The sequence below is a fragment of the Bolinopsis microptera genome, chromosome 12 (genome assembly GCF_026151205.1).
Source record: "Bolinopsis microptera isolate Bmic1 chromosome 12, MBARI_Bmic_1.0, whole genome shotgun sequence".
Taxonomy (NCBI): domain Eukaryota; kingdom Metazoa; phylum Ctenophora; class Tentaculata; order Lobata; family Bolinopsidae; genus Bolinopsis; species Bolinopsis microptera.
Window position 1 is genome coordinate 13,749,780 of NC_087083.1, and position 27,706 is coordinate 13,777,485.

Below are 27,706 nucleotides of genomic sequence, written 5' to 3' on the forward strand. Positions count from 1 at the left end.
TCTCCAGGAACGTCTTACTGAGGGTTAGAGACGGTTAAATATTATTCAATTCAGAAATGTCGTTTGGTAGAATCTGTGACCACACGTGCAGATTGTTCGACATCTACGCGCACGTGCAGTGATTTATAAAAGCGGCATAATGATCTGTTTAATTGCGATAACTTTGTTTTCAGTTTGTATTACGTTTTAATCGGTTTTTATAAAAATCTTTGATCAGAAAAATCCAGTTCCGTCGTCCTAATAATACCCTCAGCTGCGATGGAGATTTTTTAATGCGACAATATAACCGACTATCAATATATACGAGTAGCTCCTTCTCAGAGATTAAGGGAATTCTAGTTTTATAATTCGGTATTTCCCAATGCTATCGTCTCTCATGGTAATATAAGTAATATAAATAATAACATTACCATACCTGAGCTCGGCGCCACCCATTTTCCTGGTGCTGTTGAACTCTTTCTCAGCCAGGTCGATAGATTCTGCGTGTTGGGTGAGCATATCAGTGTCGTTCAGGTACCCATGATCACCACCAACTTTCTGAAACACCATTGGTTATTAGGCTACTTTGGCGATAGCGTGCATGTTTACGTCTGACGTGGGTGGAACTTACAATTTTTACCAACTTAAAAGTTTTGAAAATCTTTAAAAGAGCTTTAAATGTGCCCCACTGCCCCAGTTAGTTAAATCTAAAAACGTCTTAAAACGGCCCATTTCAAATTTCAACGGCAGAACTAGAAGTGAAATTGTAAAAAAGATTTTCCAACCCGTTTTGGCTAGTGTTACTGGAATTGGAAGATGCATTCTACATTTTTTAGAGTTGAACACAGCGAGCAGCCTAAATTGTGAGCTGTCCTTATAATTTGCAAAATAACAAATTACTACAACATGGGTCCAAATTAGAGCCGAAAAGGTGTATAATTTTCCAGAAGAAAAGCACCAGGTGAAGATAGGTCAACTTGTGATGTGCGTTATCTTCATATATTTTATGATTCTCTAGTCAAGATCAGTTTTTTATTGCTAAGTTTTTAGGATTTATCGTAATATTCTACAATCTACATGCGCATTTACTAAATTACTAGAATTTACTACTAGAGCCAATGCTTATGGGCGTTTAAATTCAGTACCATTAGTTTAACTTCCGGATGTAAATTAAAGACACCATAACCCAACTTAGACTGATGATCTACAAACAGGCTCATTATCTGGAACTCTAGTTGGTAAACTCACAGTTTGTAAACCAACCAGTATACTCCGATATATATAGAAGCTCTCTTATTGGGACATTTATTCTATCACGTGACACTCGTGATAACGCCAGCGTTTGCTATATATATACTGTCTCTGTTATGAGATCACTTTTCAACTATTTATTATCTGTGTGTTCTTACTAAAGTTTCTCGCCAGCGATTTCAAACTATTACGAGTATTGGCGGGCAGACACTCTTAATAACATGATTTTGAAGAGCACCGGTATGGGCACCGGTATCTCTTACATCTTGGCTATCTTAACTGTTAGCTTGATGTGTACTACTTCCAGTGCTGAAAGTACAGGTTAGAATCTAAAACAAATAACACTATCATTATCACCCTGTAAAGTGGAATGTTTTGATCTGATATAAAATTGGGATAGGGTTTGCAACCGATATTATCGGCGACAATTTCTAACCGATAAACCGATAATGACAACATTTTTTTCTTCAAAAGTTATCTCCAAAAAGTTCGAAATTCCGCAAAATCATCGATCAAATTTAGCGTTTTTGGACCTCTACAGCTAACCAGCTAATTCTAACCGTCCAAGTTAAATCTTGATATACCTTATCGGACCTTATTTTACCGGACATTAAATGAAAGGACATAATTATGAACGGACATCAAAAATCCAAATTTTTGTATCTTTTTTTTAAGCGTTTTTAAAACTTTAGCAGATAATTTGTAAATTAATTTTTCATACAATAAGCAAGAAAGGCAGTCGTTAAGCAGTAAAAATGTCAAAATATCTCTAGATCAGTGTCTATTATAATGAAAGTTGTGTAAAAACAACAGATACGAAATATGATCACCAGATTTGATGATCATATCACAGGTCATCTTCCTCAAATGGGTTATCGTGCATTAAATATTCCATGCTTAAAGCATCATATCAGTAATACCTGCTTTTTAAAAACAATTTTGTATTCGATCACCTCGGTCCTACATTTCAGTGTAAACTTTACAAGATGTGGAGGTAAATAATAACTCCGAAGATGTGAACGAGGAAGCCGAAGATCGAGAAAGTGATCATGCCATAATGTGATACTTATAGCATGATAAATTGTATAATAAGGGGTCGTTCACATATTATTACGTAATAAGCCGAGGGGGGGGGGGGTGTTCCCAAATGCTTACGGTTGATTACGGGGGGGGGGGGGGGTGTTTGGTTTCACTCTGATAGTGATAAAGTTTAGAAATTGATCGGATATCCGACTATAACTCTATAACTTAAATAGTTTGAAAGGTGCTTGGCCGGATATCATAACAATAATTTCGGCTCGTTATGATCAGGGTAGCATCAAATGTAAGGAAAAGTGTTTCCAGGGAAAAAAGGGAAAAAAGTCAAAAGGGGCGGGGGGAGGGGGTCAGGCCAGGCCATGATTACGTAATATTACTGTCAGTAGGGGGGGGGGGGTTGGGTCTTGATTACGGTTGATTATGGAAGGGGGGGGGGGGGTAAAAATTGCCAAAATATTGATTACCTACGCGTACGTAATATGTCAACGACCCCTAAGTAAAGAAACCAGACTTAGCTCCACATCCCAAAGGATGACCCAACAGCAGAGAATACTAAATCACGAAATGCGTGATTTTAATCGACTTTGATTTAAAAGTTGTTACTTTGTCAAAAATCAAGCTTTAAAAACGCTTAACTTGATGACGTCATCGTCCATCGAGTGATGATAATGACGTTAAAATATTTTTGCATATAATTAAAACTTAAGTTTAGGGTAGAATACCTTAGTGGTTATTTCTAAACTTGACATCGTATGATTTCCACTTTGTATAAACAATGAGCCAGAATGCCAGATATTGGAATTTTAAATGTTAGCATCGACTCCAGAGGTCTTACAGCCGTTGTAAATCATATAGGACATTCTCCGCGCACTTCGATTCACAGATGTCCGATTTACCCCGCCCTGGCCTTGTTTACAGATTCCGATTTACTGCGTTCCAATTTACCGTAAATGCAGATTTACTGCGCTCCAATTTACCGCAAACGCAGATTTACCGCAAACCCCAATCTATCTCACTATCAAGCCATCGTTCATCAAGAAACTACTTTTATTCATTATTAACGAATAACGATTCTTAAAAGAATAACAAATGGATTAACTCCAGCTCCAGACGAGTGTGTTCATAAAGCGGTTGAGGATGGATCAGACTACAGGGGAACTGTATCTGTCACAGAATTCGGAAGCGTCTGCCAGAGATGGGACTCTCAATCACCTCATGCACACAACTTAACTCATGAGAAGTAAGTTTTCTTGGTGCTTCTAATGCACAACGGGTATAAGCTAGTCTCTGCACCCACAGGCGGCCACAATACGGCATAATCCAGATTTAGATTTATTTTTATCCAGATTATTTTATTCGGATTTTGGAAGATGAGACATGTACTCTATTTAATCGAGCGTCCTAAATAATTTTACACCCAAACTTCGAAATGTTTCTAAAAGGGCTCTCGACGGAAGCAAAATTGTTAGTTACGATTCACAACACTACCTACTTAAGGAAAATAGCTTATTACAAATTTTTTTTCAGATACCCTGATTTAGGACTGCAAGAGAACTATTGCAGAAATCCAGACGGGTAAGTCTTCAATATCTGATATCTGGTAGTGTTCCATAATCATTGTTATCAAGTCGAGCACAAGGTAGGGGCACAAACATTTATTGTAGATTTAAGTAAAATCTACAACAAAACTGCAATGAAACAATTAGGGGCTTTGGAATTTCTTCATATAACATGTGTCGTCATTTTCCTCAGTGATAAAGGCGCCTGGTGTTATAATGGTGAGGGAACTTTAAATGGATGGGATTGGGACTACTGTAATATACCTACATGCCCTGGTAAGCATTTTACCAAATTAAATCATAAATACTCATAATATTATAGCTGAGATCATGTGTGGCGTGTGTCTATAATTATTATAATGTCTATACTCTCAGCTCCGAAATTTGAAAGGTTGCGTGTGGGTGCAGTTACTGCACTTAAACTAGTTTTTCATTGATCCAATGATCCCATGATATAGTTTAGTCCAAATCCAATGATATAAATTACAATTGACTGAAATTAAAAAGTTGTCATATCCTAAACATGAGTTCGCAGTGGAATAATTTTGAAAAAATCTCAACGTACTTTAACTTGGACGGACCTTAAACGGACGGACTCTATTTAAACGGACATTAAGATGAACGCTAGGACCTCCAGCGTTCAATTAAGGAAGTAAACTGTTAGCATGGATATTTATTAACCGAATTTGCTACTCAAATCAGTGCCATCCTTTCATTGTTAAATCAAAATATGTTAAGTTATTCACATTTCATATTCCATTGTCATGTCTTATTGATTATTTGTCCTGCACTTGATGGTCGATCATTTTAACAGCATATGTTTCACAATGGCCAATTCCCATAGTATAGGTATCCCAAAGTCTCGCCCACCCATATATAAGTTGTTCTAGGCTCTAGCTATGTATTCGTGTGGTGCGATGATAATAAGTGATCTCTACGTCGGTTGATCAGATGCTATACTTAAATTTAAACCTCTCACGATTAAAGTCATCTGATACACTATATGACTGATGACATCATAATTAGTTTCAAAACAACATTTGATCGCTCATTTGCTTAAATTGTTAACTGATTACGTGCTTGGTTGATCCCTGTCGTGTCCTGTGAAAACTGTTTTATTTGATATGGCAACCAAAGAGATCTGGAAACATTTCAAAAAAGAGGGAGACATCGTGACCTGCATACATTGTGAAAAGTCTTTCCAAGGTACAACTGCCAAGAGGTCTTAAACTAGTTTGTGGTATCACTTGCGAGTAAAGCACGCTATTGAAAATCCAGCCACTATAAGTGCTCACTCGTCCACATCCTCCCCAAGTCAAACGACCAAAAAGTCATCCCCTGATCGTAACGTACATAGAAAAGAAGACTCAAGCCGAAATGTATAGTCGTCTAGAAATTGCTTTCTAAATAAATTTACAATGCCGTTGTGGAATTTCAAATTACGTGTTTAGAATTAGTGTAACAGTAACTCAGGACTTCCGTAATCCTCATTCACAAAGGTGACGAAAGTGTAATTGATTATGTCAGTCATGCAAAACAACAGAAACTTAGCTCATTGTTATGACCCAATTTTATCGCCGATAATTATCGTTATCGCCGATAATTTCAAAATTGTTATCGGTTATCGGCGATAAAAATTATTGGACCGATAATGCAAACCCTAGACTCCGTGTTGCTTGATGATAGGTATGGTAAATGGTTGGGTAAACTCGCTTATTTTTTTCTAACCATAAAAAACTGTTATTTCAGCGGTTCAGTACAAGATTACCTACTCTATATTGAATCACAAGTGGGCAAAAAGTATAAACCCTCAGTTTGTTCGCATTAAAGGATCAAATGGAGAGACAGCTGAACATCCGTGTGATGCAAACTTCAATGTAATCAACCAAGATGTTTTGTGTGTTTTTGAGAGTGATATTGACATCGGGGATTACGAATGTGTATTTCTGAGGACTGGAGGAAGTGATGGACTTCGTCTAAAAGAGGTAGTAGTTCAATAATTATTTGCAAATAGCTGGGATTTGAGTTATCACTTGAGTAATTTTTGCTCAAGGTGCACACTATAATATCTGCAAAATAATGCCACAATGTCTTTCTCGGCTTCAAGCTAAGCTTATCGGTGGTTTTTGCTAAATTTAACTGAAATCAACCAGGTGTCGGTGCAAATAGACGGTATAGAGACCCACACAATTGTTCCTCGAGGCCGTGCAGAATACATAGGTCTGGACGATGGTCAAACCAAACGGTTCTGCAAATCTGGTAAGACTAGAACTCCTCTCATACATTCTCTCAAACGTCTCTTATTTCTAGCATTTTTGATAAATTCATGCACATAATGAGATGATCCTGAACAGTAGTATTATCAGATCCGGGTTAGCATCAGCGTTCTCAAACAAATAACACTCTCAGTATCACCAAGATTGGGTAGATAAGAGTTGTTATGTCCGCGTGGAATTCTATCCAGCGGCGACCATAAGGATGGCGTGCCAGTCAAAAATATCTAAATCGAAATGTTCGCATTCGCGATAGAGATATCATTAACAGTGGTCGACCGGGGGTAGGTTTCTGACCGGGGCTGGCGAGCCCCAATATATCCGGGGCCGGGGCTGACCACTGAGAATTGGCCGGGGCCGGGAAATGTTCCATTTTGCCGGGGCCGGGGGTAGTTTACCAAACTGAAGTCAGAAATTGAAACATGAATTTGATAATAATTTAGGCTGGTGTGATGCAATCGGGAAGGATTAAACTCGAATTGCGGCTTATCCTCACCGACTTGAGGATTAAACTGCAACTTCGTGCTGTGAACCAACTCAGGATAATCCTCAATATCCTGAGATCCATACTTAATTTCTAATCCTCAACTCGGAACTGAGGATAACCCTCAGCTGCTACTTTATCTGGACCTCGGGATTTAAAAGTAATCCCACATCCGAATATGGCTCGGTTCACAAAAATTTACCATAAATGTTAGGCTCTGTAGTTTACGTTGAGCCGTAGTTTTAGCTGCAGTGCAGCATTTTCATTTTCTAGTTTCTACGTATGTTTTATCGCAAATTTCTCGGAGACGATTAATTAAAAAGTCTGATACTGAGGAAGAACCACGGTTTTTATGTTACTAGCCATAGTTTAATTTAAGCCGTATGTTGTATTTTCTATATTTAAACGTACCCAACGTAGACAATAACTTTTTCAACTTTGAAATCTCAAAATTACCATTAAATTGTGTTTGATTTTTTTCAAAAATGTGCCAAAATCATTCATGAAATCCCCGGCTGTGCCCCGGTTTTTGGCCGGGGCCGGGGTTAAATTTATTGGCCGGGGCCGGGAAGGGCCGGGGGTTGTGATTTTGGCCGGGGCCCCGGTCGACCACTGGTCATTAATCAATCACCACGAGACATAACGATTAACCAACTTACTTAGTCTAAGTTACCTAAAATGTAAGCAAAAATTGTCAGAAACTGGTCCATATGAAATCATAAAACTATTGCAGAGGTTCAGTACAAGGTAACTTACTCGATAAAGAAAAATGATATGGCAAGAACCAGGGACGCTCAGTTTGTTCGCATTAAAGGATCGAATGGAGAGACAGCTGAACATCCGTGTGATGCAAACTTCAATGTAGTCAACCAAGATGTTTTTTGTGTTTTTGAAAGTGATATTGACATCGGGGATTACGAATGTGTATTTCTGAGAACTGGAGGGAGTGATGTACTTCGTCTAGGAAAGGTAGTTGGAAGCAGGATCTGCTAAATATTTATTCAATAACTTGTTAATAGAATAGCTGGGATTGTACCTTAGCATACATTTCCCCAAGTATTCTTATTTTATCTCTGCCACATATTGCAACAATGTCGTTCGCGGCCTTTCAGCTGCGAATGTGTATTTCTGAGGACTGTAGGAAGTGATGGACTTGATCTAATAGAGGTAGTAGTTCAATAATTATTTGCAAATAGCTGGGATTTGAGTTATCACTTGGGTAATTTTTTGCTCGAGGTGCACATTATATCTGCAAAAAAATGCACCAATGTCTTTCTCGGCTTCAAGCTAAGCTTATCAGTGGTTTTTGCAAAATTTAACTGAAATCAACCAGGTGTCGGTGCAAATAGACGGTATAGAGACACACACAATTGTTCCTCAAGGCCATGCAGAATATATAGGTCTGGACGATGGTGAAACCAAACGGTTCTGTAAATCTGGTAAGACTAAAACCTCTCTCATACATACCCTCAAACGTATCTTATTTCTAGCATTTTTGATAAATTCATGCACATAATGTAAAAAACGTTGACAATGCAGGACAGCAAGATACTATGTCATCATAGTTGTTGAATGCCAATGGATCTACCAAAATAGGTTTCTCAGTAGACCAAACAGATAGTTGTTACTTGTACATAATGATATGATCCTGAAAAGTAGTATTATCAGATCCGGCGACGTGTACACAGTACCAGTTCAGATGTACAGATAAAAGACAGTGTATTGATATTAACTCAATATGTGATGGTACTACGGACTGTGGGGATCAGTCGGATGAAGCTGGTTGCGAGGGTTTGTAAACTATTTTTTACACATAAAAACCCTGATTAACTGCACCCAAATTTACCGCGACTTTCTCCTTTTAAACCTTTCTTCCTATAAACTCCGCGGTGAATTTGGGTATTACTGTAGTGAGACAAATTGAATTATAGTTTTCTGTGAGGGCTGTAATTACCATATTTTATGATTGCACATTGCATGCCTATGTTGTTTCACCCTAGTCGATTGTCGAAAGGGAAAAGGTGCCAGAGATCACCTACTCCACAATGGCATCTGATACTACTCCTACTACTATCATATATTATTATATTATTAAATCGTACACTTCTAGAAACTATATCTTATTTGCATATTGGACACATTGTCACTTTCCAATCTTTAATCAGGAGAAAATATATCAAAATACGGGACTGCAACACTGAGTGAAATGGCATATCGTGGATTACCTGAATATGCTATCGATGGGAACAGAAAAGGAATACATCATAGTAACAAGTAACATTTTGTTAACGTGATCCATTTTTATACAGCCATTAATTATTTCACTTTATTAAGTCGTTCTCAAATACAAATTTATTGGTTGTTATTTCAGAAATATGTTCTGTGCGGCAACCAAAGAGAACTACAATGAAGTATGGTGGAATTTAGAATTCTCATCAGTAGTACAGATAGATTGGATAAAGTTCTGGAACAGAATGGATTTCGGGGGCCAATGGGCATATCGGGTCAACGGAGTGAAAGTTAGATGAATACATGAATTATGAAAAAGTTTTTCTGCGAGTACAGATTGCTGTTCATCAATTTAATGTTTCCACTATATATTTCCAATTCATATGGGTCATGACTTTTGAGGCAAATTGACGAACTCCATTCGTCCATGCCAATATTGTAACTGGTGCATGCGTTTTTCCTGGCATTGATTCGTCCATGCGAATGTTGTAGCTATATAAGGTGACCCCTCCCCCCCCCCCCCCCCCCCCCCCCACCGTCTTAATTCAACAACGAAACCTTTAGAGTTTATTTTTTCCATCCACATTTTTGCAAAAAAGTAAATATGGAAAATGTTACCATAGCGACTAAACTAGCTTAATGAGTTAATGTCAAGAACGGCGCCAGCTATTTGTCATGGAGTTGTAGAGGGAGTTATGTGCCTCGCCGGGCTAAAGTAGTGGATGACCTTGCTGTACGGCAAGTTAAACAAGGATCTGAAACTACTAGGTTCCGTACAGACTCAACTCTGCACCCGTGTCAATATGTTCATTATATGCAAGCCTCTTGATTTATAATCACCGAGTCTAGTAATTGTTTAAGAGAGTTCTCTGGCAGTTACGAAACTCGAGAGACTGTGGGATACTGAAGGGAAAGGAAGCAGTTCTAACGAGCTCTTCTCAAACACAAGGATATAACTTGTGAACTCGGCTAGTATATATGAAACATTTGTCATGGAGTTGTAGAGGGAGTTATGTGCCTCGCCGGGCTAAAGTAGTGGATGACCTTGCTGTACGGCAAGTTAAACAAGGATCTGAAACTACTAGGTTCCGTACAGACTCAACTCTGCACCCGTGTCAATATGTTCATTATATGCAAGCCTCTTGATTTATAATACACACAATAATACGCAAGGATGGACAAACAAGCCGGATTCGAATTGTTCATAAATGACTTTTTGAGGATTCGCCTCAAACGTCATTGTTGGGGAAAAATTAAATTCAACAAAAAAACTGTTAACCTTATAAGTTTATCTTTCAGATATATATAGATGGTATCATATGCGGAATAATTCGCTACGTCAAAGGCAAGAATCCTTATCGGATCGACTGTGGCACGAAACAAGCAAGGAACATAAAGATAGTCAAACAATTTACAAACAATTTCGATGACATGGCATTAATGATTTGTGAAGTGGAAGTGTTCTCTTTAAATCCACCAGGTAAGGTACTTACACCATCTGAAAATCAAAAATTGTACATCATACCGCTAAACAAAATATTGGGAATATTTCATCACTCATATTCGTACCATTACAAAGAGTCCCTCCTAATAGTTGAACACTGATTTAAGGGGGAGCCGGGAAGCGGGGGAGGGGATTCGCCCTAAATCAGGCACCGATGGGCTGTTAGGGTCCGGGACTGCCTCAACATGAACAGTTCGGTCACATGTCCTAGTTTGTTGGTCAACAAACTATCTTGAAAACATGTGTTACACAAAATCAGGACGAACCCCTCCCCCTGAGTTCAATCAATTGTTTTCAGAAATTTGTCGGGGGTTTGATATAGAGCACGGGTCAGTGTTTCCGAGTGAAGTTATTGATGGCAGTTCGGTAACAGTTACGTGCGACAAAGGGTTCAGAGTTGATGGAGACTGGAAGCTGACATGTAAAAATGGTAGTTTGCATGGTGAAATCAGTGATCTTATCCCTAAATGTGTTCGAATAGAAAATGGTAAGTTCTTGAATTGACACGTACTTAGTGACGCTGATAGTGATGTACACATAATAAGTATTAAAACTCTAATATACTTTATACAACAATCAATATAGAACAATTTCTAGTTAGTTAAATCAAAATAATGACTTTTGACCCTTTTCAGATGACTGCCATGTCCAAAATATCGGTGGTTTCCTCAAGTCAGTCTGTCAAGATACCAGCAAACTCACAATAAAATGTGCAAACTCGGACAATTTCTATGACATTCTAGAGGTTGACCATGATGGGACTACTGTAAGTGAAGTATGTGAAAAGGACCCCAAATTCTATCAAGTCTGTGGTTTAGGTGATGATCGCGGTATAAAGACTGGAAGTTTACTCTGTGGGCAGTTCATTTGTGAAAACGAAAGTAAAAACAAGAGTAGTTTTTGCGAGAACGTTAAATCCTGTTCAAACATCCAGATAGAAGACATCTGTCAAGAGCAGTCTGGATCGCAAGAATGTGATAAAGTCTGTGATGAAGTTAACTGCAGAGACGAATCAATATGCAATGGTTTCAGATATGGGAAGTTCTGCTATATGAACGGTGAATCATGGAAAGCGTATTACAGTGTTTTAGGCATCAGTTCGGAATTGTGGCGTGACTCGATGTATAACTGCAGACTCTGGGAACCCTATGTTGGCAGAGAAGAGTACCTCGATGGAGACTCCGGGCAAGTTTGCAGACATTCTGTTTCGGGATTGACAGTTCCAATATTCAACTTTACACGTTGCGCAGCCTTGGAGTACAGCCCTTCTGTTGTAGCCAATCCCAACGAATGGATAGTAAATGCCAGTAAAATTACCTATTGTATAAACATGATGGATCAGACAAACTGCACTGACTTTTCCAGGGTAGGCATGTCCTGCGAAGTAGGTGGCTACAAAAGTAACATTTCAAAGCAAGTCATCTGTCATGGTAAGTCTGATGTAAGAATCTGTGATGATGGAATGGAGAATGAATGCAGGCAACTTTCACCCTCGTGTTTCATACACAAACACAAACTCTGTGATGGAATAATCGACTGCACGGACAACAGCGATGAAAGATCTCCCGAATGCCTTGATAAGACAGATGTAACCTGCGTTAGAGTTCTGGGAAATGACAGTCTTCCAATACCACTGATATGGTTGGGTGATGGGATATCAGACTGTCGGTCTTCAGTTGATGAACAAACAGTTTGGCCAACATGTGGATCAGGTTCAACTAAAAGATTCGTAATCAACAATGAGTCTTGCACTGATGACTTCTTGTGCTTGAACAGTGAAATACAGTTTGTTCCTCTGAAGCAACTATGTGACATGGTAGATACTTGCGGAAATGAAAACAAAATCTGCAAGATTTCAAGAGACAACAGTGAGTTAACCACGAATATGATACATTATGGAAAAAGAAACGAACGGTTGATTCCTTACTGCTTGAAGGGTCTTGACGATTTACAGAATTTGACAGAGCAATGCAAGAATACAATATTCACATTTCCTGCAGAGAAAACCTTTGGAAAGGACAACCAAAAAATCATAACCATGCCAGGGCAGCCGATGAATTGTGATTTTACTTTCGGAGAAATGTACGTTTATACAAGTTGTACTGGGAACTGCCTAGACTCAGTTTGTCCTTTATCCAGACCATTGAGGTACGATTCTTGCAGTGGCCAATTTACAGATAGAATCTACACCGTCACAAACATGGAATACCTCACATTTGTCAGTCCACAGAGAGGTTCGTATCACAATGACTACTTCCTTTGTAAAAATAACGGGTGCGTGGCGTATGATAAGGTGTGCGATCTAGTGGATGATTGTGGGGATTGGTCTGACGAAGAAACTTGCACAAATCAACTTCGTTGCAAGTCATCAAACACAAGTATTCCAAAGTGGCAAAAGTGCGACGGCCATATAAACTGCGAGGACTTAACTGACGAATGTAATTCTGAGTGCGGAAAAGAGATTATCGAAGGGCTTCTCCTTAAGATTTCTTCATGGGTCATTGGCTTCTTGGCCGTAACTTTCAACAGTATCATAATTTTCGTTTCTCTGATATCTATAAAGGAAGTTACTACCAGTATGGGACTCCTGAATAAGGCGTGTATCGGATTGATAAGTCTAGGGGATTTTCTAGTTGGATGCTATCTCTTTACAATATCTGCATTTGACGTGAAATATGGATCATCGTACTGCCCTCAACAGACGGAATGGCGTAGCAGCTATTATTGCTCCATTCTTGGTATCGTGAGCACCATAGGATCACAAATTTCCTTGTTTGCTATGACATGCTTGAGCATTGCAAGGCTATTTGGCATAAAGAATGCCATGAACATGTCCAGTGGTTTATCTTGGAAATCCTGTAGTAAAATTGCAGTGGTATTACTAACTATTATTACTGCATCCGTTGGCATCGCTGTTACACCTATACTGCAACAATTCGAAGACTTCTTCGTGAATGGCATGCAATATGAGGCAACAAACCCCATTTTTGTGGGACTACCTGATAAAGAGGTTCATCACCAAGTTATCCAAGCTTACTATGGGAGAACAAGAGGAGACCATTCTTCCATTGGTTGGAAAATAACTTTAGAGTTGATAGATGACATGTTCTCTAAAACATATGGAGGGTTGAATAAGAGAAAGGTAGATTTTTACGGAAACGACGGAGTGTGTATGTTCAAATTCTTTGTCACAGACGGAGATCCACAGAAGATCTTCACATGGACAATCCTTGCTGTCAATTTCTTCTGTTTCTTCTTCATCTCCGTTTCCTACATAATCATAAACATCATGTCTCTAAAATCGGGCAAGACGATGAAAAACAACCAGCAAATCAACGACCGCAACAAAAAAATGCAAAGAAAGATCTCCATCATCATAGCAACTGACTTCTTCTGTTGGGTCCCCTTCGTTCTGGTATGCTGTTTACACTCCCTGTCCGTCTTGGACGCTACTCCTTGGTATTCCCTCTTCTCAATAGTGATTCTCCCTATCAACAGTGTCATCAACCCTCTACTTTACGATACAATTGTAACCAATATCCTTATGAAGCCTGTTAAAAGCATCAAGCGCTCTTTTACTCGGATCGCTTCACTGAGTTCCAATTTTAGATCTATTAGTGCTCAGCCTGATAAAGAAGAAGATGCTGGGAACTCTAAGCAGTCCGGTTCTAATACAACTTCTCCTAATTCGTTCATTAGCAAGTTTCTCAGAGTCAAAAAATCAGTGCCTTGTAGCACTGGAACAAATTACAGGGTAGCTGACCTTAGCACAAAGGAAAAGGAAACTGAATTATAGCTTGTTATAGCTCCCGGTTACATAGCTCCCGGTTACATAGCTTCCGGTTACATAGCTCCCGGTTACATAGCTTCCGGTTACATAGCTCCCGGTTACATAGCTTCCGGTTACATAGCTCCCGGTTACATAGCTCCCGGTTACATAGCTTCCGGTTACATAGCTCCCGGTTACATAGCTCCCGGTTACATAGCTTCCGGTTACATAGCTCCCGGTTATAAGAACACTTCTCTAGAGACGACTACTAGAGCTTATAGTGATATGGAAATAACTTTTTCTGCCTCGAAACAGCACGGTGAACAGGATGTCCGGGGAAAAAAGAAAACATGAAGAACTGGCGTTGAAACCTCTCCAGCAACTTTGAAAATTTGTGATGATGTATTATATTTCAACTTTACGAACATTATGGATTGGCTTTAGTTATAGCGATGATCTTAAGTCTACACAGTAATGATGATTAAAAATTACAAACTAGAGAACAGTGGTATATATTATACAGTTTTAAATAATAATGGCGTTGTTTTATGCGATCGAGTATCTATATACAGTTTTATGTTATGCTGAGGTTGCTTTATGATATTCAGTATTTATCTAAGGTTTAATGTATGATCAAGTATTTTATGAGCTGATGTAATTTTATGATAACCCTTCAAAACAATATTGTTTGAAATGTTCACCTTATAAGAACCTAACTTACTCACCAATCGCGTTCTGTAAACCAGAGCAAAATTTTAACTGTTTGATAGATCAGGTAATACAGCAACAAAAATGTTACCTTTTCCATATTCTCAGTGTATTTCTCCTGAGCAGAAGCAAGAGCTGACAGGTTGTTTGCTTCAGCTGTGGCTCTTAGCATTGTCATTGGCTCTGGCAGGGTGTCTTGTTGGTAGATCTCCACGTAGCTCTGATTAAATTGATAGAAATAGTATCATGGCTTATGAAGACTAGCACGACGGCATGTCAGTAAAAAATATGGTGATGAACGAACATCAACATCCAAATAAATCAGAAAAACGACAAAATATTTCAGCATGGCTATAAAAAAGATTAAAAATTAATTTAAAAAACTAACCTTGAAATAATGAAGTAAATCTTTGCCCTTCAATGTCTGACCATGAATCTTCTTGGACTGCAACGTTTCCTCGTGTAAGTAGTAAGGTATAAGCTTCTCTATCCCACTCGCAAAATCACCCTCCATATCTGCGCGGTAGCAAGATAGTAACACCAAGCCAGTTAATAATAATTACAATTTATAAATTAACTCTTCTTCTTTACAATGTTTATTAACAAGCTAGTTAATAATAATTACAATATATAAATTAACTCTTCTTCTTCACCATGTTTATTAACTTTGCAAAATGGTAACACCAAGCCAGTTAATAATAATTACAATTTATAAATTAACTCTTCTTCTTCGCCATGTTTATTAACTTTGTCCCATTATAAACGAGGTTAACGTTTGATGGCAACCACCCATAAAACCGTCTAGTCAGAAGTACATCTACATGTATCTCAGCAGTAGTATTTCATGTATCTCAGCTGATTAAAAGTGTAAAAAAGTGCTCATTAATGCAGCTCACCTGCTAATCTGCCAGTGAACTGAGGTTTAGAAGCGACAGTTCGGCCGGGGTATGGGAGCAGGAAACATCCCACATCGGCAAAACAGTTGGTTATGTGGTGACGTACCTCCATTAGCTCTTCGTGCTGGTTTTCTGATACCTGAACAGAGTATTTAATTAATTAGGTAGAGTATTTAATTAATAGACAGAGCACTTAATTAATGGGTGATATTTCAAGTGCTGCTAGAGCTCTGTTTTTGTCGATTGATGGGATAAACGATTTTTGCCAGCTAATTTTGAAAAGGACGACGCGCGTTTGTCAGCGCGAAATGCTAGGTAATTTTAATACAATTTTGTCATGGCGGCTTACTGCACTGCGCCAAAAAGCTTTACAAATCAATCTTGTGGAGAAAATGACGATGCCAATTATAATGACGATATGCAGAACGATGTGATGGCAAGTTGCCACAAATTCTCAGTTTGAAACTTACAGCAAGTATTTTGTTCAAGTAGTTCTTTCCACCAGAAGCTCCCAGTTCAAACTCGTATTCAAATGCCCAATCTCTGATCAGAAATTCTAACCTCTGTAAATTATATGTTGATAGAAGTTAATTTTGGTGAGGAGCTTTCACGTCTCAAGAAAATATGCCCCCCCACCAGAATCCACATCTACAAAACTCGCCTTGGTAAGATATTATCAGAATACTGATTAAACCATAAAGTGTAGATCAACTTTATCAATAAAATCATTATGACGTGTAAGAAAAAGTGTTGTCCAACCACACGTTTCCTGGAAGTCAGACAAAAATCTGAAAAAAAAAGAAGTTTAAATATATAATTTAGAATATTAAGCTAACTTGGAATGGCTTGCATTTTGAGTCGTCACTATCGTCCTGCATGGCCAATCTACCGTAATCAGTAAATAGGTGAAGGTGCTGCAAATCATCCTCGCTAATTTGCTGAAACACGTTATTATCCAATTAAAAAGGTTATCATCCAATTAAAAAGGTTATTATCCAATTAAAAAGGTTATTACCCAATTGACGATAAATTATAAAATAATTTCAGCTAGAAATTATTAATTAAGAAGAGTAATTCGGTAAGACTGTAGAACACAATACAATTTTATACTCTAAGCGGTGGTTACAGTACCACGTTAAATTCCAGATAAGTCAAGATAATGTAAAACAATACACCCAAATTTAGCATTTATACATTGTTTTCAAATACAAGGACTGTACATTTAATGATATCAGTGCACTGTTTCGGCAGCAGATATACTCCAATCTGGAATACAATACCTTGCTCTATTACAGTATTACTATTACTATTACAGTATTACAGTATTACTATAGCTCAGTTAGTATTGGTAATTACAACTAGCGGTACTGTATTGGACAGTAGAAATACGTTGTAATACAGCAACTGTTCTATTAGCTGATTGTTGTGTATACTACATTATCACGATAATTAAGCGGCAATCAGAATTCCTAACATACCGCGCTTAGTTATACAGTAAGATAATACAACTGGTAGGCTGGTGATAATACTAGAGAAATGTTACCATACTAACATAACAGCATACATTACACGCAGTTTAGAATTACGATCTTTACTCTCTATCTTTATGCATCCAGACATTAAGTCTCTGGTTTTAATGACACAGTACATTGTACAACAAATACACTGTATTGTTGTATATGCTAGCCTGACACGTGCACAGACACGTGACAGACACGTGACAGACACATGTACGGAAGTGTATGTAACGCAGTGTACGTGATACGTAACCATTAAACTCATGTGTTAAATCGTATTGTCTTACTCCCTTACATTTACATATTGTAGCAGATTTGAAACATAAGACACCATATTTTGCAGCTTGTGCCTAGTACCAGATAACATATTTTTCAGCTTGTACCAGATAACAAGTTAAAAGTAAAAAGAAGAGCCTACTAAGTGTAAGGAAACCAACAAGTTAAATCGCTATATTATTATTATAGCGTACAACAGTGTTATTAACAAGGCGGGATAGGGTGTGGCCCTCAGGGGATTTCAGTCTTATAGCAGTCTTGTAATTACAGTTTAACCACGATTTACCGTGCACTTTAACACGCAAACCACGCTTTATACATTATAGTTATACATTATAGTTATACATTTGTCTTTTATAGTTTGACCTTTTGTATAAGTAATAGAGTACATTGCACTTAACCTATAAATATATCATTGATTGTATGAGATATTATACATTTATTGGTATGCAAACGCCTTTTAAAATCTTTTAGATTTAGGTACCACAAGACGGAAAAAAAGTTAAACCGTCGTAAATGGACCACCAATATTTGATAAATCGAATAGTTGAACAATAGAATGATAGCCTCTAATTAGCCTATAATAACCTTCTAATTAGCATCTAATTACTCTCTAATTAGCGTCTAATTACCTGGGAAATGTTGAAGATCTGTATGCTACTCAACATAGTCGATAGAGCAAATATCGTGGCGCTATCTCTCACAATTGCCTGGTTGTCGAATGTGCCCTGTGTATCCATCAGCAATATAGCTACCTGTGTCATTTGTTAATCAGCAATATAGCTACCTGTGTTATTTGTTAATCAGGGTAACACATTTCAATCATATTAGTTATTACTCGCACAGTTCGCTATTATATCGTACAGTTGTTACTTTACACCTGTTACTAATGTTTTGACAGGGTTCTGACTTATTAATACCTAAAATAGTTCTCACTATTACTCAATCGATCAATACCATTGCAAATTGTCAAAACGATTATAAAAATGGTTCGATTTCGGAGCCATTATATGTAATTATATGTAATGGTAGTTGTTCTAGTGGCAGTGGTTCACACTCTGTTGATATCTCTTTAATGAGACTTGATTGAGGCCTCTCAACTTCCCTAGTTGAGTGTGTCCCACAACCAAGCTCATTGCCTAGAAGTCCTGCATTATTATAATGCACCTGGACATATGTGGCATGTATAAGCTCTCTAAACCAAAACCAAAACCAAAACCAAAGTTGTTCTAGACCAACCTTCTCTCCAGTGTTAGGGTTAGTTCTGATGAAAGGCTGGCCCCAAATCCAGATACCACTTGTTTCCCTGTTAACATTATAGGGTTAAGTGGGATTACAATTAGACATAATTAATATTATATAGAAAATGAACTGTTAACATGGCAACTAATTACTAAACTATGGATGCCTCGTCAAACTGACCAGTTAGTACCCCCCCCCCCCCCGACCCCACTACATACCGGTTAGTGCTCCCCCCACTACTTACCTATTAGTGCCCCCCCCCCCGGCCCCACTACTTACCGGTTACCCCCACTACTAACTTATTAGTGCCCCCCCCCCCCCCTCAAACTGACCGATTAGTGCCCCCCACTACTAACCTGTTAGTGCCCCCTCCCCACTACTAACCTGTTAGTGCCCCCTCCCCACTACTAACCTGTTAGTGCCCCCCCCCCCCCCCCCCCGGCCCCCACTACTAACCTGTTTGTGCCGCCCCCCCCCCCCCCACTACTAACCTGTTAGTGCCCCCCCCCCCCCCCCCCACTACTAACCTGTTCGTGCCGCCCCTCCACTTGAACCCAGTGAGGTCCTCTTCAGGATCCCCCATCCACCCTGACCGGCCCTCACAGGTCAGGTAACGTAAGATGAAGTCTAGCAGGAAGGATTTACCTTTCCTGAACGCTCCTGATGAAATTAGTTAGTGAAATATGGTGATTGTATTATATTTTAAATATTTTTACAACTGCAATTAAATACATCTACTGAGGATTGTTATTAATGTATGGGATGGACACGTTTTAACCAGGGGTAGCTAGCTCCTTGATACGGAGAATTTTTTTCACCTAGATGAAAAGCTAGAATAAGAATTATCTGGTAGCTGTTTTATCAAATTATAAGTTCAAGAAAGGAATAGCGGAGTAACCTCCGCTTACATGGTTAATGTATGCAATTTGTAAAATATACAGTGACAAAAATGGCCAATAACATAATTTTATAATCACATTTCGAGTGCGATGTGATGAGTTTATGACCAAGCAACGTCTTTCTATTATAATATATTACGAAACGGTATTTTCAAGTACCATGTAAATTTTTTTTACAACAATTATTATTATTAAAAGTTGGGAGTTTCTGAATCATTCGAGTTTATAATTAACCGTAATTTCTGTTCAGGATGCTTCAAGAGTTATAACTTTATAATCCCTATAATGAAATTATTCCCTTCAACAATGTAATAATCTTAAACTTATTTATGTCAGAAAAATTCGAGAGAAATTTATAAATCAGCCTTGAAAGTATTAAAAGTTAGTCCGGTAATTCTACACATCTGAAGGAACTACATATTATATATTGTAGGTTTAGATGCTTGAAATTTGACTCATCTTGAGATTTACAGCATATTATATTCAATAAATTAAACTGTTACATTTCAGTGCAATGATAAACACAGTGACACTAACTATGTACTTAATCTACCGTTAGTTAATAGTAATAATATATCATAGAAATAAAGTATGTGATGTTACGTTTGCGTTGTGTAATATAATTCCGTGTGCTGAAGTTAAGCTATTACAATAGGCTACACACGATATATATGGTAATACTTATCGGCACACTGTAGCACACTGTAGGCACACTGTAGCGGCACACTGTACCTTGTTAATGTAAAATATTGAACTGTTGTAAACTTATTAAATAAAAGTCCTCAACAAGGGGATAGTTAAAAACAACGCCCAAGTCAAATCTTTCCCTAAAAAACAAAATACTAGTCAAACCTTCACTGTAATTTCTGCTAATATCTCTTGTTACTACAAGCTAAATTACGGAGATCATATATCACAGTGTACACAGTACATTGTGTACACAGTACATTGTGTACAATAGTGGGAGGATCACGTGTTTCACTCCAGCAATCATCACCTCAACATTTATTATACTCTCAACATTCACGTGAATAGTGCTTCGTCTTAAGGGAACCTACACTGTACACTGTACAGTGATAAACTGAAAGTTCAAAAGTTTAAAGACAATCAGTTTTGCTAAGTTGTAAGTCACTGTGTTCAATTAAAGAAGCCCAGCTTCTGTTTATAGCCCTCAGAGAACATTTGTCTCATTCAAAAGAATAGTCAATTTCGTGTGGTCAGTTTACCATCTAACATCTAACTAATAGGGCAAGTTAGCGTTAATTAGCGTTAATTAGATTACCTTGAACTATTGTTAGCCACATAATCAAATAACATGTTCATATAACAAATATAGACCACAATTTGACGTATGAATGAAAATCAAAGAGTTAACAGTTTAATCAGAATGATGATGATTTGATTTGAAACTTTTACAAAATAGCAAATATACAAATGTACAGCAAATCGAACAAACATATAAAATGGGCCGAAATGTATAAATGCTATAAAGCGTGGGTCAGTGAAACAAGTTCAGAGGACAACTTTCAAAACACGAGGTTTATGGCCGCCCAAAGTCTCAATAACGTCACCTCCACCTAGTAATAAAATTATGAAATATGAAGTGTGAAACAAATTATGAAATATGAAGTGTGAAACAATCAAGAAATAGCTCGTATATAAATTATAAAATTGTCTCTCAAATACAGATAACGTCCGAAAACTATTAAGATACACAATACTCATTCAAATACAAATACTGATCAGTGTCCGAGAGACATGAACTGCTTCACGGTGGTTTCTTATCACGGCTACAGACTTTCCCGTACCGGATATAGTGGTCGAGATGAGTCTGTTCAACCAGGAGGTGACCGGGACATGATTTTAGGCCTGACCGGGACCGGGACCGGGACCGGGATACAAAATGTGACTTGACCGGGACCGGGACCGGGACCGGGACTGAGATTATCAATTTACCGTGACCGGGACCGGGACCGGGACCAATAATTTCTGGGATTTCTATCTTACCGGGACCGGGACCGGGACCGGGACCAACAATCCAATTTTACCGGGATGACCGGGATGACCGGGATGACCGGGATTTGACCGGGATGACCGGGATGACCGGGACCAAAACTGGTATTCTCATATTGAAAGCTGCAACTTTCATTTACATTATAATTGAACAATTTGAATAAGTAATAACTAGAATATTAAATTAGAAAAAACTAGAAAAAACCCGTCAATATGGGGCATGGGCCTAATGTACTACGTACACCAATAATGTTCATGTACTGATTACTCAAGTTCACCCTCATTCCTCATTCCTCAATCAATGATCCCTCAAATTATTCAACAGTTTCATTCTCCAATTCCAATTGACAATTGGGCGTAGCCCGAGTTGAAAACTTGATGTTAGTTTGCACTTATGAGTTATGTAACGATATTAGTTACCTAAACTCGTTTAGCAATTTTAAACATTGTTTTATTTGGCTCAGAGGTTGTTTAAAGATGAAATTCACAATGAATGAAAGTAAAAACTTAAAATCACAGTGAATGAAATTATGTAAAAGATCCCGGTCAAAATCCCGGCAAATTTGAGTGATTGACCGGGACCGGGACCAAGAATCCTGAATTAACCGGGACCGGGATCATAAATCAGCATTTGACCGGGACCGGGACCGCGACCGGGATGAAAAATGTGACTTGACCCGGTTGACCGGGTCCCTCTTGAGGTTTCTCCCCAATCTCCTCCAGAACTGCGGTTACTAGCGCTGGAAGCTGTTCTCCCTCTTCTTCTTTCAACCCAAACACGATCAGGTTCTTGCTCCTGTCCTCCTCTGCAGCCACACTCTTCATCACCTTCTTCAGGATGTTACTGTTGCAGACCGTACCACTTGCACTGTTCTGTTGTACAGTTGCACTGTAGCTCTTAATCCCTGACTCCACCGTTGTTTGCACTGTCTTCTTAACCGACGTCTTAAACAACTCTAGTTCTTTGTCCTTCTGCACAAGCAGCTGGCCCTGCAGCCTGATCAACTTATCCTTGTCTTCTAACGCTTCCGTCTTCAAGAAATATATGATCTCCTCCATTTTACCCATCTGGCATTCATGCCGTTGAACGAGGTCTATTGCTTCCACAAGCCGAAGTGCCAGATGCTTTTTATAGACAGTTGGAGCCATAAATATTTCTCTGTCCATATCTCCACAAATATCTCTGTCGTCGATTTTCAGTTCTTTTCCCAGCGTAATGAACCACTTAGTAACACTGTCCTTCAATTTTGTCTGTTCATCATACTCGAATCCTTGAATTTGGTCCAGAGATTGGGTCACCTTACGATCATCCTCCATAATGTACTTGTATAGGAATGTACAAGTACACACGCAAAGGCTAACTACGCGGTAGCAGCAAACTGAACTTATCGCAATTTACAAAAGATAAGACAGCTCGATAATTGCAACGTAAGCTACACTAAATATAATATATCGAAGTTTAATAACACCGCTATTAAGATAAAAGTTATACTTAGCAGTGTTTAATCTAAACATACTAAAAATGTACTTGAATAAGTAATGCTTTTCGGGAATACCTGTTGGGCTACTTGGATACTACTGCCCAGTAATCCAAGGGCCTTTTTCATCTAAACACATTTTTCTTTAATTAATTAATCAATTAATTATTCTGTGTACAGTGGACAAACCTGCGACCGATACCACCACAACAGGTGTATCCTTGAGATTCTTTGCCATAAGTATTGTAGCCAGATCATTCTCGCAGAGGGTAAAGGTGTGGTCTCCATTATCTCTGATTATCTGTACTGGACCTGGTAATATTGGGAGTGAGCAGGGACAAAAGAAAATCGCGATTATTTTGGCCAAAAATTGCGGTACCGCGACAAGCCAAACAGATGACATATAAAATTTGTCGCAAAGAATGTGAATAATCGCGATCCCGCACATGCCGCGATTTCCTTTTGTCCCTGGGAGTGAGTAGTTTCTGTCAAGTTGAGCAACAATTGTAGAAGTGTTAAGATGGCTGAGCGCTGAGCAGGTAATGTTTATAATATACAAATTATTATTATCACAGGATAAGTGGTACATTCTTTCATCACGTTTGATTATAAAATATTATATATATATATATATTATATAATATTCGTGTATGTGTGACATATTAACATAAAATAATAACGTGATGGAACTATAACACCTGATTCTAATGACTGTAGTTAAAATAGGTAGTTTTTTAGCAATCAATATATTTTATAGCTAATTGTTTTTTAAATAAGTGTGATTAGATATAGAGGTTCTTATTAACGAATACTACCTTTATATTACATTACTATTTTTACTCAATAACTTCATTCACAAACAAAACTCCAGCCTAGTTAAACCAGAAAACTTATCCTATCCCTATCCATTTGAATCCAAAAAATATATAACTCATTACCTCAAAATTCTATTAAAACCTCAACAAAACTTTGATCATAACCTACTACACTTCAATTCTATTATATGGAAAACCTGGGACACGAAGCACAATAAAATGGGGCATATATTGTTACAATATGATATAGGGATTCTTAAGAGAAGATGCGTTTGGGCTAATGTCCAGATAAATTAGAGTTTGATTACCTAATATGCTAAAGAAATATTTATACTTCTGGTAAGTTAAGTGCAGTGGTAGATCGGTGTTCCCTGCATAATATAATGTGTATATTGCACTGGGGACCAGATAATTGGGGTTTAAGTTCAAGTATAAAACATGACTGCATAATATCCTAGAAATTATAAACTTTTCGAACTTTACATACCATTTGTATCAATCACTTCAAAGGTGTCGGACTCTGAGCTGTCATTGTTTAACTCTTCTGCCATTTCTAAATCAAAATTACTGTTAAATACTATTAAATTCATATCAATCATTATATATATTGTGGCTAAAAAAGCCATTTATAAATAGTCAATCCACTTGGAAGTATGAATAGGTTTTTTAAATATAATTAAATTGTATTCAATGATAGATTATTAATGTTTGTGGGGGAATGTTGAAATATTTGTTCATTATATAGTGTGAAGAGATCAAACAAGTTAAACATTTAATATAATTAATTAAAGTTAATAATTCAACTAATTAATTATTTAATTAAAATTTAACAAGTTAAATGAGTCAGCTCTTTTCAAAGTTCTGTTAAAAAAAGGTAGGTACATTCTTACGATGGATATTCATTTTCAACTCTGATAACTTGCATGGCAATATCAGAATAAAACATAAGATTTTTGTCATAATAAGCTCAGGCCTTGAATGATCTCCATGTCTCTGATTGGCAAAATAGGTATCGAAGTTTCATGTTTTATCTTTTTGCTTCTTAATTTTTAATCTTTTTTTGGATGACTTTGACTGATTGCTGCTCTTCTTTCGTTTAAGTTCAAAATTCTTTTCATTTTTACTGTCTTGATTGGCTTGGAGAGACTCTTCTTTGTTTGAAACAGATTTGTCATGTGCCTGAGCTGTCATACATCTTTTTGATGAAAAGTTTTGTACACGACTGGTTTGACTTAAATTGTTTTTCCTTGTGTTAAATTGTAGAGAATGAGAAACCATGTTTCTAACAAATCGCTTGTTCGGTACTTTGTCTTCAGGTTTACGTAACCATGCAGCTGATCCTAACTCCTTCTCCATACCTTGCATACGTCGAACTTCAGCTAAAATAGCTTCGGCTGCTTCCTCATCAAGTGTTTTCGCTACAGCCATGGTACTACAAATTTTGATAATTCAAATGATGATGAATAATACCATTACATAAATAAAGTCAATTTGACATCCCTACAATGTAACTCGCATGAATCTACTTCTTATCATATAATTAAGGGCACATGTTATAATATTTCAAAAGGAAGCATATTCAAAATGATACGTATGAAATAGTTTATCAACTTGCTTGATTCTGCTTAAAAAATTGACATATTTTGTCGAACAAAATTGAATGGGGAAATCGCTTAAGATCAAAATCTTCTCAAGCTATTTTAGTTTTCAAAATGCGACAACATACACAAGTTACCTGAGACAAAAAATGAACAAAAATTAAAGTATAAAACAATATAATAAATAAAATTATTCAAACAATATACACATAATATAGCAATGACCCTATATAAAATCTACCCTTTAAGAATTAAAAAAGTTTCCTAATCAATCAAAAATTACCCTTGGCCTTGTGGCTCCAAGTTAAGATCTAGACTGTTCATATCAACAATGTTTTTCTCGCACCTCTGTCTCCACGGAGAGAAATCACTGTTGTTCTTAGGATTTCAAAGCGAAGGCGCTTTTTAATGTATCCTACAGCATCCGAGTACCTCTGGTACTCGGTATAAAACAATTCACAAAATCATGATTAGGTATTGAAAGTGCAATTAGGCAGAAGTGCGAGAAAGAACTTTGTTAATATAGATAGTCTAGATTTGAACTTAGAACCACAAGGCCAAGGGTAATTTTCAAATGTTTCCTCCGATATTTTTATATAGATTCATTATTTTAGGCGCACGGCCTAAAATGGGCTTCATGTCGAGTGAGGAAGTTGACCATTGTTAATGATCTGGCCCGGCGCGCGCTACTTCGTAGCTCTTGCCATTTCGTAGCTTTTGCCATTTCGTAGCTTTTGCCATTTCGTAGCTCTTGCCATTTCGAGAAGAAAGCGGCGCGCGCTACTTCGAAGAAATTTAGACGAGTAACATCCGTCAAGTGAGGAAGCTTAACCATTTTTGAAGGATTTTGTGCTTGAATGACGATGTCAACCCTTCCAGATCGTTGTTCTGCTAAGCAAAGCAACGATCTTGTCTTCGATGCAAAGCAAGAATGCTAGTTTGCGCGGCGCGTCGAAGCGGCGAAGTCCTCCAATTTAGTGCTAGAGCCAAGTACTGTTGTGGTGATAAAAGTGTTGAGTGACTCAGGATGAATTGCATTTTGATTTATCAAGTCAGCATAATCTTTCATGAAAACTTTTTTATTTTCTTTTACTGTTTTGTGGTTATCACATATTAGAGTAAAATTTTATTTATTCATATCATTACTGTCCAAATTTAAAATTTTCTTTTTGTGATTTTTTTAGTTTTTGAAAGATTGTTTAGATTTTTGAAAGATTGAAGCTAGTGTAGTTAATTTAGTAAAGCTAAAAGTAAATACTTTTTAAGGTATATCAAAGTAATTTGAACAATTTCTTGTTTAATTTTCATGGTCAAAACACGTCAACCAAATACAATCAGGTGCAGCCTCACAGTACTCCTCCACCTCAGGAAGTGATATTTGAGAGGATTGACGCAGAGACTGTCAAGAGGGCTTGTTTATATTTGGATGGATCAGGCGGCCCAACACTAACGGACTCAGATTTGTGGAAGCATATCATCTGCAGCAAATCATTTGGCAAAGCATCAGTGACACTTGCTGAGTCTATAGCAATTGTTGCAAGGCGCCTTTGTAGAGAAGATATCCATCATAGCTGTCTGAAAGAGTTCACTGCATGCAGATTAATCCCTCTTGATAAAGGCCAGGATAAGAACGGGAAACCTGGTGTAAGACCAATTGGAATCGGCGAGATATTGCGCAGAATCATTGGAAAAGCAGTTATAATGTCTTTCAAAACTGATATACAATATGCTGCTGGCCCACTGCAGACCTGTGCAGGGCTCAAATCAGGAATAGAGGCTTCCATTCATGCAATGAGACAGATCTGGGAAGACAGTGACACTGAAGCAATACTACAGGTTGACGCTGATAATGCGTTCAATCGTCTTAATAGAGAAGCAGCCCTTCACAATGTTCATGAGATCTGTCCTCCGCTCTATCAGTATCTAAAGAACCACTACCAAAAGCCAGCAGACCTGATCATTAATACTACCGAGGACCACTACCAACTTAAGTCTGAGGAAGGTTCAACTCAGGGAGATGTAGCAGCAATGGCATTCTATGCGTTAGGGATCAAGCCTCTAGTAGATGACCTAGCCACAGCCTCCAAGCCCAGTGTTTGCAAACAGTCTTGGTATGCAGACGACAGTAGTGCTGGTGGAAAGATTGAAGGTATTAAGATATGGTGGGATACGCTGTTG

At 37.8% G+C, this 27,706-nt stretch overlaps 1 protein-coding gene across 1 annotated transcript; it reads right to left on the bottom strand.

The window, feature by feature from the left end:
• LOC134824046 (atlastin-1-like) lies at positions 1 to 24,486 on the bottom strand (the record flags this gene model as incomplete). The annotated part of the gene is given in 12 exon segments (XM_063835736.1): positions 1 to 17; positions 416 to 537; positions 14,886 to 15,014; positions 15,183 to 15,310; positions 15,691 to 15,829; positions 16,161 to 16,253; positions 16,527 to 16,628; positions 18,116 to 18,238; positions 18,723 to 18,789; positions 19,253 to 19,385; positions 23,305 to 23,427; positions 24,418 to 24,486. Coding segments are annotated over 12 exon segments (1,240 nt in total), but the record flags the coding sequence as incomplete, so codon positions are not given.
• Positions 24,487 to 27,706: the final 3,220 nt, after the last annotated feature.